Source organism: Oncorhynchus mykiss, chromosome 26 (genome assembly GCF_057628025.1).
Source record: "Oncorhynchus mykiss isolate SJ-2025 chromosome 26, ASM5762802v1, whole genome shotgun sequence".
Lineage (NCBI taxonomy): Eukaryota > Metazoa > Chordata > Actinopteri > Salmoniformes > Salmonidae > Oncorhynchus > Oncorhynchus mykiss.
In genome coordinates, this window is record NC_143047.1 from 42,398,697 (window position 1) to 42,413,252 (window position 14,556).

General features: G+C 45.2%; 1 protein-coding gene across 2 annotated transcripts; it reads left to right on the top strand.

Annotated features, from left to right (window-relative positions):
• Positions 1 to 1,140: 1,140 nt before the first annotated feature.
• On the top strand, positions 1,141 to 14,226 carry LOC110506998 (uncharacterized). Of its 2 annotated transcripts, XM_090223102.1 has the most exons (13): positions 1,141 to 1,442; positions 2,932 to 3,137; positions 3,369 to 3,506; positions 4,611 to 4,746; positions 4,856 to 6,068; positions 6,654 to 6,795; positions 10,067 to 10,210; positions 10,610 to 10,668; positions 11,083 to 11,273; positions 11,655 to 12,055; positions 12,392 to 12,491; positions 12,716 to 12,911; positions 13,272 to 14,226. In XM_090223102.1, the coding sequence occupies exons 1-13, from the start codon at positions 1,317 to 1,319 to the stop codon at positions 13,400 to 13,402; spliced, it is 3,183 nt and encodes a 1,060-aa protein (XP_090079228.1). In that variant the 5' UTR covers positions 1,141 to 1,316; the 3' UTR covers positions 13,403 to 14,226. The 2 variants fall into 2 exon arrangements, with proteins under 2 accessions (XP_090079228.1, XP_090079229.1); XM_090223103.1 differs by lacking the exons at positions 12,716 to 12,911; positions 13,272 to 14,226 and adding an exon at positions 12,582 to 12,662.
• Positions 14,227 to 14,556: the final 330 nt, after the last annotated feature.

A 14,556-nucleotide genomic window follows, 5' to 3' on the forward strand; every position in this document is an offset into this window, starting at 1 on the left:
GTGATTGGTGATGAGCCGTGTGTTAATGTGCATGAGTGTGAAAAGCTACTGGATTCACTCAGATATATAAGGAGACAGGTGTATTTACCTCCATTTACAATCTGTAGTATGAATTCATTAGTTCACTTCAATATCTATAAAAACACATACTGTCTGGTTGAGTTGGTGTCTCTATCGTGCAGATCAACCTTTGTTATTGTAAGTATTTAGCATGAGTATTGTAAGGTCAAGTGGTTATGTAGGGATTTATTTTGAGGTGCTATTGTCCAACTCACATTAAGCATCTCCTCTGGAAGCCATTTGATTATATGCTATAGGTTTCATCTCAAACAAGTTCACTGACTTGTCAGCAACATCCTTGAGTCCTGTGGAACATTCCTGAAGCATGAGACATTTACAGAAAACAACGTGGCGTGAAAAAACTGATCTTCGACCTATTGTGTTCCCAACATGTCATTTCATTCAAGAAGCATTTTTTTCACCTCACCTGATGTTCGACAAGAGAGATGAGATAATAAATCACCTGTCCTCATGGCCTAATCTTGTTGAACATCTTCATGCTGTCCGTCAGATGGATTCCAACCCACCCATGCCAGGTCAACGATGTCAAACAGAAAAACATCTGATAGGGACAGAGCAGAAGTATAAAAACATCGTTTTGACTCACACGTTGATTTAAAGGTGATTGTCATGAATTACCATGAAAAGCATCCTTTTTGTGTTTGTGTAATCCTCACCATGGTAACAGGCGTGGAAAGAGAATTAGAACACCTAGAACACCTAACCTTAATCTTGATTATTTAGTCTCATCATTCATTTGTATTTCATTTAAATACCTTTCATGTGTCGTAACTGCATAGTACTGGTGCAAATGCTCACTAGCCGACCAGGTGAACAATCTGTCGATGTGCCCTTGAGCAAGGCACTTAACCCTCATTGCTCCTGTAAGTCGCTCTGGATCAGAGCGTCTGCTAAATGACTAACATGTAAATAGAAAATGTAAATCAGGCCAATGTAAGAGATTAGCAGAGAAAAGTTCAAGATATGCAGAATTACTGTAACTCACAACTTTATTTCCCCTTTCGTTTCAGGTTATTATGAAAAGGTATTTTAGCCTTTGTTTCCCAGTTCATTAAAACCAGTTACGCCTGTCATAAAGAGAACATGCCCAGGGTGAGTTACAAAGGAAACAACGTTGGCATCTGCTCTGACATTCCTCCTGAATGGATGGTTGGTCTGAGAAGGTATAAAGGTCTGGAGGTTGGATGCTGGAGGCAGATAGGTAGAGAGGAATCCTCCAGAGAGATCCAGGCATCATGTCCTCCTCCACACCGGTGTTGCTGCATTTGCTGCTACTGGTCTCCCTGGCTTCAGCGGGACACTTCTATGGAGGCTCCATGTCTGTCACCCCCAAAGGGAGGAACGCTGACGGAACATTCAAGGTGAGAGATATTCAGGGGATCATTGGCTGCTCCCAATTCTGATATTTTGCCCACACACACACACACGCACACACACACACACACACACACACACACACACACACACCTTCACATATGCTGCTATTATCTGTTAATTATCAATGCATAGTCACTTTATCCCTAATACCCACATGTGCATATTACCTCAATTACCTCGACTACCCCGTACCGCTGCACATTGACTCAGTACCGGTACTCCTTCAATATAGCCTCGTTATTGTTCTTTTATTGGGTTACTATTTTTCCTTTAGTTAATTAAGCAAATTGTTCTTACTTGTTTAAAACTCTGCGTTGTTGGTCAAGGGCTCGTCACTCAGCATTTCACGGTAAGGACTACTACACCTGTTGCATTCAGCGCAGGTGACACATAATTACAAATGTTTTGATTTGATTTGATTCTGAAGGGTATTCGCATTTGGTTGGACTCTTCAGAAATGTTGAATCACATCACGTCTGTTCCAATACAATTCATTGTAATACGATGTACTAATAAGAGTGATTGCAATAATTGTGACTTTAGATCAATTATATTCAATCACCATGTATTGTTTTATTTAGCATATGAGTATTTATGTTTTAATTAATGGTGTGCAAAGTCTTGTTCTTATCAAATAAATGAGAAATATGAGGCTATAGAATAAATACATTAGAGATGTATTCAGCTTTTGCATCAATGCAAAATGAGCACCTGGTATTTTCAGAAGGGAATAAATAACACAAGTTAATATTTCTAAATGTGTTTGTTTTTCCATTTGTTATGTTTTATTCAGTCTGAAAATAACAGGTGAACATGTTTCACTGGTCTAAACTCTTAGCAGATATGGTGCATGTGTGTAGGACAGAGAAAGGAACCGTTGTGCACCAGTTCTGTCATTGCAGTAAGTTAGTGTATTTCTGGCGCTCTATCCATACAGCCACTTAGAACAATCTCCAAGCCGTTACCTCCTTAATTACATGACAAATGCCACGCTTGACTCCGACAAACTAAGGTTGTTTTTGATAACATTGCAGATACATTTATTCTTGTATTTTAGAGAAAAAAAATGCCGTTAGACAATTATTATTTTTTAAAAATGTTACCCCTTTTTCTCCCCAATTTCGTGGTATCCAATTGTTGTAGTAGCTACTATCTTGTCTCATTGCTACAACTCGGGAGAGACGAAGGTTGAATGTCATGCGTCCTCCGATACACAACCCAACCAGCCGTACTGCTTCTTAACACAGCGCGCATCCAACCCCGAAGCCAGCCGCACCAATGTCGGACACCTGGCAACCTTGGCTAGCGCGCACTGCACCCGGTCCGTCACAGGCCCGGCCCGACAAATCCCTCCCTAACCCGGACGACGCTATTAGTAACTGATAAGCTGTTTCAAAACAACAGCGTTAATTAAACTTCATCAGTCTAATGATGTTTTATTGCCCCATTACAATGTGACTTTCTGTTCTCCAGGTGGATTTACGCTACAAGAATACCCATGACTGGTGTGATTACTCTCGCTGGTATTGTTCCTCAGGGAACTGCGGCTCTTCAATCAAAGATGTCAGAGGCACAATTGACAGCAGCAGCAGAGGACGGAGTGGTTACAACAACCAGTGGTGTGAAACTGAAACAGTCGAGACCAGAAATATCCCCAGTGATAAACCTTTTCAATTGATGCAAGTTTGTTATGAAATACATGTAATCAATTTATTGAACATGCATTGTGCACAATGACTCATGGTTTTAGCTATACCGTTAAAACCTACTTCTACAAGGTAGACTCCCCTCTGAGTTTTTTTTTCAAAGACTGTGACGAAAACACTCGGTAAATGATATTGCTATGGTGGGTTTGATAACATTCCATCCCAAGTGACCACTTATCTAAAGATGGTTTGTTGTTGTAACAGACAAAACAGCTGCTGTTGGATCCCAACAGTAAACCGACTTGGATCTTGGAGCCTGGAAACACAAGTGGATCTGGGAACAAGATCTGATACTGGTGAACCCAACAGATCTCCAGTCACAGCCATTCTTCCTTTCATACGGTAACAACTTTCTGACTCCCAAAACATTACCTCTTTGAACCGATCAGTTGTATTTATATATACAATATAGGTTATTGAAATCCTAATTAGACATATTCCTACATTTTTGGCTGGCGGTAAAGAGGCGCAAGTGTCCAACTCAAGTTAATTAGCAATTTTGTTATGTAAAAAAAAAATAGCGCGATCGCATTTTCCAACCCTGACGTCAGCAATTGACCGGTTTACCTTCAGCTCATTTGTGTTAAAGTGGGCGGGTGGCCATGTTTGAGGTGTGTCCAGGGGACCGCCCCCACACCGGTCCGTTCTTTTTTTTCTCCAGGCCCCGATCATTAGCCAGATATGATCATGTTGTGCAACAAAAACAAAACCCTCTGGGCTATTTATTATGGTGGCTGTAACTTTATTCAGACATTTAGCCTATTTAAACAAGTTTTTTTTATTTTTTTATTAGAATTGGATTAGAATTATACACTGTCTTTTCAGGCCTTATCGATAGCCTAGTGAAATTGATCTTGCTAATTGACTACGTTTGGCATTTCCATGTCCAGACTGCAATTTACAGTAGGCCTTGCCCCTATATCAGTGCACATGCTATAGCCTAGGTTCATTTCCATACTGAAGCAATACAATTAGAACAATGTGGACTGTAAACATGTTCAACATACTGTTTTCTATTTAACTAACTAGGCTGTAACGGACTAACGTTCTAACCGGAGTTGATGACATCACAATAACTATATAAAATACCGTAAATACACAACTTGAAGCAACCACACGTTTAGCCATGGAACACGTTCTGATTGGCCGGTGAGGGGTCAAAAGCCTCGATACACCCACAACTGGTTCATTCATCGACTTGCCTAGTTAAATAAAGGTTCAATAAAATACATAAATACAAATCAAGGCTCAGCCCCTTTTGCACCACTGCCAGCAACTGCACATATAATTGTGGTGGTGAAAATAGCAAAAAATATTTCTGACGCGCCTCCGAACCTGTAGCTCTACTGCCAGCTCTTAGACTGACCGTTGTGTTAGGTTTGTTCAAATAGAGCCCGTAGAGTTTACTCATTTCATATGTTGTATTTCTGACTCCTGTCATTGTAGTGTTCCCCAGAACTGTCAGAGGTCCTACAACCTCATGGCCTTTGACCCTGACGGTGATCGTGTCAGATGCAGATACGGATTGGTCAGACCTGAGTGCGATAGCTGTGATCAGCCTTCAGGTTTCTACCTGGATCAGGTTGGTGTGGGCAGTTATTTTCAACACCTTGAATCTCATGTGATTGTTGATATATTGTCTTTGGTCTTAACCAGCTATTCCATTTGTGTTCTAACCTCTTCACTGTTAGGGCTCTTGCTCCTTACAATACGGCTACACTTCAACGAGTGGTGTCTATGGGTTTGAGCTAGTTGTAGAGGACTTTCCTAACCAACACATCACCCTGTCCTACACCGATGGCTCTAGTTCCTCCAGGGCACCGCTTCATGCAGGGAGACGCCGACGCTCCAGCTACCAAACAACCGTCTCCTATCCCTGGTGGTGGAGCCAAACCACCACAACTCCTTCTCCTTGGTGGTGGAGCCAAACCACCACAACTCCTTCTCCTTGGTGGTGGAGCCAAACCACCACAACTCCTTCTCCTTGGTGGTGGAGCCAAACCACCACAACTCCTTCTCCTTGGTGGTGGAGCCAAACCACCACCGCCGCCCCCTGGCCCACTACAACCACCCCCTGGCCCACTACAACCACCCCCTGGCCCACTACCACCACCACCACCCCGCCCACTACCACCGCCCCCTGGCCCACTACAACCACCCCCTGGCCCACTACAACCACCCCCTGGCCCACTACCACCACCCCCTGGCCCACTACAACCACCCCCTGGCCCACTACCACCACCACCACCCCCACCGCCGCCCCCTGGCCCACTACCACCGCCGCCCCCTGGCCCACTACAACCACCCCCTGGCCCACTACCACCACCACCACCCCGCTCACTACCACCACCACCCCGCCCACTACCACCCCCTGGCCCACTACCACCACCACCACCCCGCCCACTACCACCACCACCCCGCCCACTACCACCCCCTGGCCCACTACCACTACTACCCCCTGGCCCACTACCACCCCCTGGCCCACTACCACCACCACCCCGCCCACTACCACCCCCTGGCCCACTACCACTACTACCCCCTGGCCCACTACCACCCCCTGGCCCACTACAACCACCACCCCCTGGCCCACTACCACCCCCTGGCCCACTACCACCACCACCACCCCGCCCACTACAACCACCCCCTTGCCTACTACTACCACCACCCCCTGGCCCACTACAACCACCCCCTTGCCTACTACTACCACCACCCCTTGGCCCACTACCACCAACACCCCCTGGCCCACTACCACCACCCCCTGGCCCACTACAACCACCCCCTGGCCCACTACAACCACCCCCTTGCCTACTACCACCACCACCACCACTACCACCACCACCCCAGGAAGCCTGTATCCCTCCACTGCTCCCCTCAGCAAACTCCCTCTACATTTCTCTCTTCTGGGTGAGACTCCTCTTCTGATGGTTAACAATGCATTGGATTTTTTAAATGTATTGAACCTTTGCCTATTTAACTAGGCAAATCAGTTAAGAACAAATTATTCTTTAAAAAGACAGCCTACTGGGGAACACTGGGTTAACTATCTTGTTCAGGGGCAGAACAACAGATTTTTACCTTGTCAGCTCGGGGATTAAACAGGGCAACTTTTTGGTTACTGGCCCAACGCTCTAACCACTAGGCTACCTGCCACCCCTCTAACCACTAGGCTACCTGCCCCCCCTCTAACCACTAGGCTACCTGCCCCCCCTCTAACCACTAGGCTACCTGCCCCCCCTCTAACCACTAGGCTACCTGCCGCCCCCTCTAACCTCTAGGCTACCTGCCTCCTACCTGCCCCCCCTCTAACCACTAGGCTACCTGCCCCCCCTCTAACCACTAGGCTACCTGCCCCCCCTCTAACCACTAGGCTACCTGCCGCCCCCTGGATGGAGGATTGGACATATGTATTCTTTAAACAACGTCAAACATGGCATTTATTTGTAAAGTATTGGCCTTTACTTGTGTACGTTTGTGTCTTTTCCACTTCAGTGGACTCTAGTGTTCCGTCCTGCGATGAGGGTATGTACCTGCCCAGGTTCGTGCAGCCGACACCACACAACGGAGAACATCTCCACGCCGAGGTCAACAAAGAGCTGGAGTTCAGGGTCAAGGCCGAGGCTACACACTCAACGTAAGAGACATGATACTCTATAATACAGTATTATACCCAGGATTATATTTATAGTGCTTGAACTCCTGGTTGTAACAACACATCCTGGCTGTAACAGTCCGTCCTGGCTGTAACAACACATCCTGGCTGTAACAGTCCGTCCTGGCTGTAACAGGTCATCCTGGCTGTAACAGTGCGTCATGGCTGTAACAGGTCATCCTGGCTGTAACAGGTCATCATGGCTGTAACAGTGCGTCCTGGCTGTAACAGGTCATCCTGGCTGTAACAATGCATCCTGGCTGGATGAGTCCGTCCTGGCTGTAACAGTCCGTCCTGGCTGTAACAATGCATCCTGGCTGTAACAGTCTGTCCTGGCTGTAACAATGTATCCTGGCTATAACAGTCTGTCCTGGCTGTTACAGTCCGTCCTGGCTGTAACAGGTCATCCTGGCTGTAACAGTCCGTCCTGGCTGTAACAGGTCATCCTGGCTGTAACAATGTATCCTGGTTGTAACAGGTCATCCTGGCTGTAACAGTCCATCCTGGCTGTAACAATGCATCCTGGCTGTAACAGTCTGTCCTGGCTGTAACAATGCATCCTGGCTGTAACAGTCCGTCCTGGCTGTAACAATGCATCCTGGCTGTAACAGGTAATCCTGGCTGTAACAGTCCATCCTGGCTGTAACAATGCATCCTGGCTGTAACAGGTCATCATGGCTGTAACAGTGCGTCCTGGCTTTAACAGGTCATCCTGGCTGTAACAGTCCGTCCTGGCTGTAACAATGCATCCTGGCTATAACAGTGCATCCTGGCTATAACTATGCATCTTGACTATAACAGTGCAGTCCAGGCTGTAACAATGCATCCTGGCTGTAACAATGCATCCTGGCTATAACAATGCATCCTGGCTATAACAGTGCAGTCCTGGCTGTAACAATGCATCCTGGCTGTAACAATGCATCCTGGCTATAACAGTGCAGTCCTGGCTGTAACAATGCATCCTGGCTGTAACAATGCATCCTGGCTATAACAGTGCAGTCCTGGCTGTAACAGTGCATCCTGGCTATAACAATGCATCCTGGCTGTAACAATGCATCCTGGCTGTAACAATGCATCCTGGCTATAACAGTGCATCCTGGCTATAACAGTGCATACTGGCTATAACAGTGCATCCTGGCTATAACAGTGCATCCTGGCTGTAACAGTGCGTCTTGGCTGTAACAGTGCATCCTGGCACTAACAATGCATCCTGGCTATAACAGTGCATCCTGGCTATAACAGTGCATCCTGGCTGTAACAGTGCGTCTTGGCTGTAACAGTGCATCCTGGCACTAACAATGCATCCTGGCTATAACAGTGCATCCTGGCTATAACAGTGCGTCCTGGCTATAACAGTGCGGTCCTGGCTGTAACAGTGCAGTCCTGGCTATAACAGTGCATCCTGGCTATAACAGGTCATCCTGGCTATAACAGGTCATCCTGGCTGTAACAGTGCAGTCCTGGCTATAACAGTGCATCCTGGCTATAACAGGTCATCCTGGCTGTAACAGTTTAGTCCTGATTTTAACAACACATCCTGGCTGTATCTAAAAATGTTATCACCTGTGGTACTTTTTCAGTGATTACAAATATTTTCTTCTGCAATCAATTATTTAGCTTAATGCAGCCTACTGTATACGTTCACCAAAAGGTCTAAGAACACCAAGAGTTTTCCAATTAAGAGTAAATGTCTTTTCTGTGATTGATCTGGATTGGTGTGGCTGTCGCTTCGCTAAGTGAGATGCTTGTGACGTCCAACTCTGATGTCACCCCACATAAATTGCCATTTAAAAAACGGTTAAGGTAAGAGTTAAGGTTAGGTAAAGTTTTTTTAAATAAAAATATATATATATATTTCACCTTTTATTTAATAACCAGGTAGGCGAGTTGAGAACAAGTTCTCAATTACAACTGCGACCTGGCCAAGATGAAGCAAAGCAGTGCATCACAAACAACAACACAGAGTTACACATGGAATAAACAAAACATGCAGTCAAAAACACAATAGAAAAAAAGTCTATATACAGTGTGTGCAAATGAGGTAAGATAAGGGAGGTAAGGCAATAAATAGGCCATATTGGTGAAATATAATAATTACAATTTAGCAATTAAACACTGGAGTGATAGAGACTGGATTAATAGATGTGCAGAAGATGAATGTGCAAGTAGAGATACTGGGGTGCAAAGGAGCAAAAAATAAAAACAGTATGGGGATGGGGTAGTTGGATGGGCTATTTACAGATAGGCTATGTAAAGGTGCAGTGATCTGTGAGCTGCTCTGACAGCTGGTGCTTAAAGTTAGTGAGGGAGATATGGGTCTCCAGCTTCAGTGATTTTTGCAATTCGTTCCAGTCATTGGCAGCAGAGAACTGGAAGGAAAGGTGGCCAAAGGAGGAATTGGCTATGGGAATGACCAGTGAAATATACCTGCTGGAGCGCGTGCTACGAGTGGATGCTGCTATGGTGACCAGTAAGCTGAGATAAGGCGGGGCTTTACCTAGCAGAGACTTATATAGATGACCTGGAGCCAGTGGGTTTGGCGACGAATATGAAACGAGGGCCAGCCAATGAGGGCATACAGGTTGCCATGGTGGGTAGTAAATGGGGCTTTGGTGACAAAAAAATGATGGCACTGTGATAGACTGCATCCAATTTGCTGAGTAGAGTGTTGGAGGCTATTTTGTAAATGACATCGCCGAAGTCAAGGATCGGTAGGATAGTCAGTTTTACGAGGGTATGTTTGGCGGCATGAGTGAAGGATGCTTTGTTGCGAAATAGGAAGCCGATTCTAGATTTCATTTTGGATTGGAGATGCTCAATGTGAGTCTGGAAGGAGAGTTTACAGTCTAACCAGACACCTAGGTATTTGAAGATGTCCACATATTCTAAGTCAAAACCGTGCAGAGTAGTGATGCTGGACGGGCGGGCAGGTGCTGGTAGCGATCGGTTGAAGAGCATGCATTTAGTTTTACTTGCATTTAAGAGCAGTTGGAGGCCACGGAAGGAGAGTTGTATGGCATTGAAGCTCATCTGGAGGTTAGTTAACACAGAGTCCAAAGAAGGGCCAGAAGTATACAGAATGGCATCGTCTGGGTAGACGTGGATCAGAGAATAATCAGCAGCAAGAGCGACATCATTGATGTGTACAGTGGTTTAAGTTAGGGGAGAGGTTAAGGTTAGGGTTCGGATTCAGGGTTGGGTCATCCAAGGATCCCACTTATCATTTACCTTTTCCATTTGATCTCCTTTCTAGGATTAATGATGTCATCGTCAGTGGACCTCTGAACATCACCAATCACATGACTACCCAGGGGGAGTTTGTCATCCGGTGGACACCCATCCGGGACAATCTGGGGGAGTATTTCCCCATTTGCTTCATCACTGAGGGGATTTCTGGGTAGGTCTTATGTTTTATAATGCTAGAAACATCACCAGAACTGCTGTTCTACTTCCTGTATGTTCTGCTACTTCCTGTGTGTTCTGCTACTTCCTGTATGTTCTGCTACTTCCTGTGTGTTCTGCTACTTCCTGTATGTTCTGCTACTTTCTGTACGTTCTGCTACTTCCTGTACGTTCTGCTACTTCCTGTATGTTCTGCTGCTTCCTGTACGTTCTGCTACTTCCTGTGTGTTCTGCTACTTCCTGTGTGTTCTGCTACTTCCTGTATGTTGTGCTACTTCCCTCTGGAGTTTCCTCTTTTTATGATATTTAATTTCACATGAGAGAGAGAGACTAATAATACATGTAATGATAATATTGTGCTGTTGTTCACCCTGATCTTCTCTAACACTTTCAGATCTAGTGTCTATCAGTCTGAGATGAGATGTGTTGTGGTGGAGGTCGGACGCAGAAAGGGTTTGTACATTATTCCACCATAAATATGTTGTGGTGTGTGATTGGACAATATGGTGTGGTGTGTGATTGGACAATATGGTGTGGTGTGTGATTGGACAATATGCTGTGGTGTGTGATTGGACTATGTGGTGTGTGATTGGACAATATGGTGTGGTGTGTGTGATTGGACAATATGGTGAGGCGTGTGATTGTATAATTGTGCACTTTAATAACAGAAGCTCTGAATACTGTATGATACATACTATACCTAGACAACACATCTGAAATCACCAAACATGAAGGAAAGATAAAAAATGAAACTCGAAATGACCCCAACCAACTCACATCATGGGTCACAGTCAGATTGTTTTGATTAAGACATTTATGCAAAAGATGGGAAGAAATACAACAATAAGAAAACATCTCCCGTGACAGTCAAAGCCAAGGTGGTGTGTGACGAGACCAAGATGACGGTAGAAGTGGAGAAGTCCTCTGTTACTGAAATTCACGAGGACCACCTCCGCCTCAACGATCCCAGTAACTCTGCCTGCGACCTGCAACGCCTCTCTAACAGCACCCACATCATTGGAGTCATCCCCCTCAATGCCTGTGGCACTCAGATAGAGGTGAGGCCTCCGAGATGTCAAATATTACAGTGGGATGACACATGTACAGTATTCCACTTTGTGTGAGACCCATTCACTCCTGTGTGTCTGTCTGCGTTCTCTATATTGAACCTGGTTCGAGGGGATATTCACCCCAAGGCACCAGCTAGGCTGACAGATCTTGAATTGGTTTTGGTGAAGGGTGGATTTATGCTGCCTGTGGGAAGATTTGCCCTCAGAACAGTTTTGCATCAAAAGAGACACCAACATGCTCACTCATAACCCCAAGAGGTTCACAGCAATATCAGAACTGAAGCAATTGATCTTGGTGACGTGTGTAAAGTTCAGTGCCCACAAATGTAACTGTCTAGATGATTTCCCTCTCCATCTCTCTCAATCCAGGAGGACGACGACAACCTCATCTTCAAGAACCAAATCACCACCTTCGACAACCCCAACGACATCATCACCAGGCACCACCAGGTGGAGTTCCAGTTCTACTGCCAGTACGCCAAACGTGGCAACGTGTCCCTGGGCTTCACTGCACACAGGGACAGCATCACGGTGGTGGAGAAAGGCTTCGGCACGTTCACCTACCAGTTTGAGTTCTACCAGACCAGCCAGTTCGCCAACATGGTGGATCCCCGTGACTACCCGTTAGACGTGGCGGTGAAGCAGATGATCTACATGGACATCGAGGCCGTGTCCACTGTGAACAACACTGAGCTCTTCGTGGAGTCCTGCAGAGCGGCGCCGTACGACAACCCCGACTACCATCCCACCTACCCCATCATAGAAAACGGGTGAGACTGAGCACACAGATTCAGATCAGCTTTATTAGCACGAGTGGCAAGGCTGCTGTTGGTAAAGCAAAGTGAGATAAGGACATCAACAATAACATTCAAAAAATAATAATAATAATAATGGTGATTAGAGAAAGGAAACACACACATATATATTAAAATATAAACACTGAGGCATTCATCAACCTCAGGGTGGACACTTGTCAGTAATGTGAGATGATAATAGATGCTGGGGAATATTCTAGACTAAAAGATTGTTTTACTGCACTTACTGTATGTACTTTACATATTTACTGTACTCTAGGTTTTAACTGTGTGTGTTTTTTTTTTTACCAGGTGCATTGTGGACGAGACGGTTCAAATCTTCTCACCGCGTCACCAGAGACATTTCCAGTTCGGAATGGAGGCTTTCAAATTCATCGGAATGCATGACCAGGTAGATGGGGACAGATTGCTGCATCATTCAAGGATCGTATCAAGGGTTATATCCTCTCAGTTCAGTGACCTTTAAACCCTCTGGCTATAGGTGTACATCAGCTGTTCAGTGACCTTTGAACCCTCTGGCTATAGGTGTACATCAGCTGTTCAGTGACCTTTGAACCCCTCTGGCTATAGGTGTACATCAGCTGTTCAGTGACCTTTGAACCCCTCTGGCTATAGGTGTACATCAGCTGTTCAGTGATCCTGTGTGAGGCTGGGAACCCCAACACCCGGTGTGCCCAGGGCTGCGTCAACTCCACCTCCCCCCAGCCTGCTGGTCACCACCACCACCGCAAGAGAGAGGCCGCCATGCAAACGGCCAAACACCACATCTCCCAGGGTCCTTTGCGCCTGAGAAAGAGTTCAGAGAGCTCAGGTAAGCTAACCCTGAGGGGAAACGGCTGTAGCTTTAGATGAGCTACAAATCAAATGTTGTACTTTGTGTTATTGACGATACAGTATATTATCAATGGTCCTCTGTAGCTCAGCTGGTAAAGTGTGACACTTGCAATGCCAGGGTTGTGGGTTCATATCCCAGAAGAAAAGACATGAGGAAGAACCACTAGTTGCTCTGGTTAAGAGAGTGTCTGCTAAATGACTACACATTTAGGAAGGACCTCCTCTACAGTGGAATTTTTCAACAGGAAATAACATCTCTGCATAAACAGGTGGTTTTTGTTTCACAAAGAGTTTCTGTGTTATAAAAGGTGTTTGTGTGTTTTTCTTGTCTTCCCAGTGACCAACGTGAACATGGGGTTGATGGTTGGGTGTATCGTAGCAGCCGTTGCCGTGCTGTGCGGAGTGATGCTCTACAAGTCCAAAACATCAGGCGTTAAATACCAGCCCCTGACAACATTTGAGACTTAGTCCCATGGCAACCATCTTTTCACATAGAGTCTGCATTATAGAAAGAAGGATGGTGGGAAATATTGAACATTTGAAAAGTGGTCTCTTTGACTTTAACGATGAAATGTCTCTTGAGATCAATACAAGAATATGCATTAATCCGTAAACGTACTTAGCGGTGACTCCGATTATAACAATGTGTCTTGGCTGACCAGGTTAAAAGTTCTGAATAGCCACTCGAGCACCAGTAGGATTGCAGGTGTTCATACATCACAGGAAGCTGCTGAGGGGAGCACAGCTTATAATGTCCGGAATGGAGAGAATTGAGTGAATGGTATTTGATTCCACTCTACTCGTTTCACTCCAGCCATTACCATGGTCCCGTGATCCCCAATTAAGGTGCCACCAACCTCCTGTGATGTATATATATATTTACTGTAGCCTGTCCTATACGCATTTGACCCATATAGTGCCCTCTAGTGTACAAACAAAATGTAATTTACAAAGACAGAACAGCTAAAAACAACACAACAACCGTAGAGGGTTTGGCCCAAATGTCTCCTACAACTTGTTTGACCAGTTTAACTCCTGCTTCTTCTTACTGTCTGTATTGTGATGTGGGGAAAGTCATGTGATACTGGGATGTGCTCTGAAATATTTGACCGTTGTCACGTTCTGGAAAGCTTTCTATATTGGCCAGGGTCTGTTGAACCAGGGATCAATTACATTTATTTGTTGTGATTGTGTTACATCAAAATGGAACCCTGGTTAAAATAAATGTTTAGTCTATATGATGTAATGAATTACTGTAAAATTGTCCTTTCAAATAAATGAATGTATTGGTATTAATTGTAGCCATTATGTCTTGCACATGAATCATTAAAATACAATGTACATAGCATCTTTGTGTATCTAAAATAGTGTGTATGATTCTTCCTGGATCCACTAAAAATGAATGCCGCTTGTGCCTCCCCACATGATCCATCATGGCTGCCCTGTTACATGTGGCCATCAGTGGAGCAGAAGTGCTTTGATTAACATCCTGCATGATCCAACATGGCTGCCCTGTTACATGTGGCCATCAGTGGAGCAGAAGTGCTTTGATTAACATCCTGCATGATCCAACATGGCTGCCCTGTTACATGTGGCCATCAGTGGAGCAGAAGTGCTTTGAT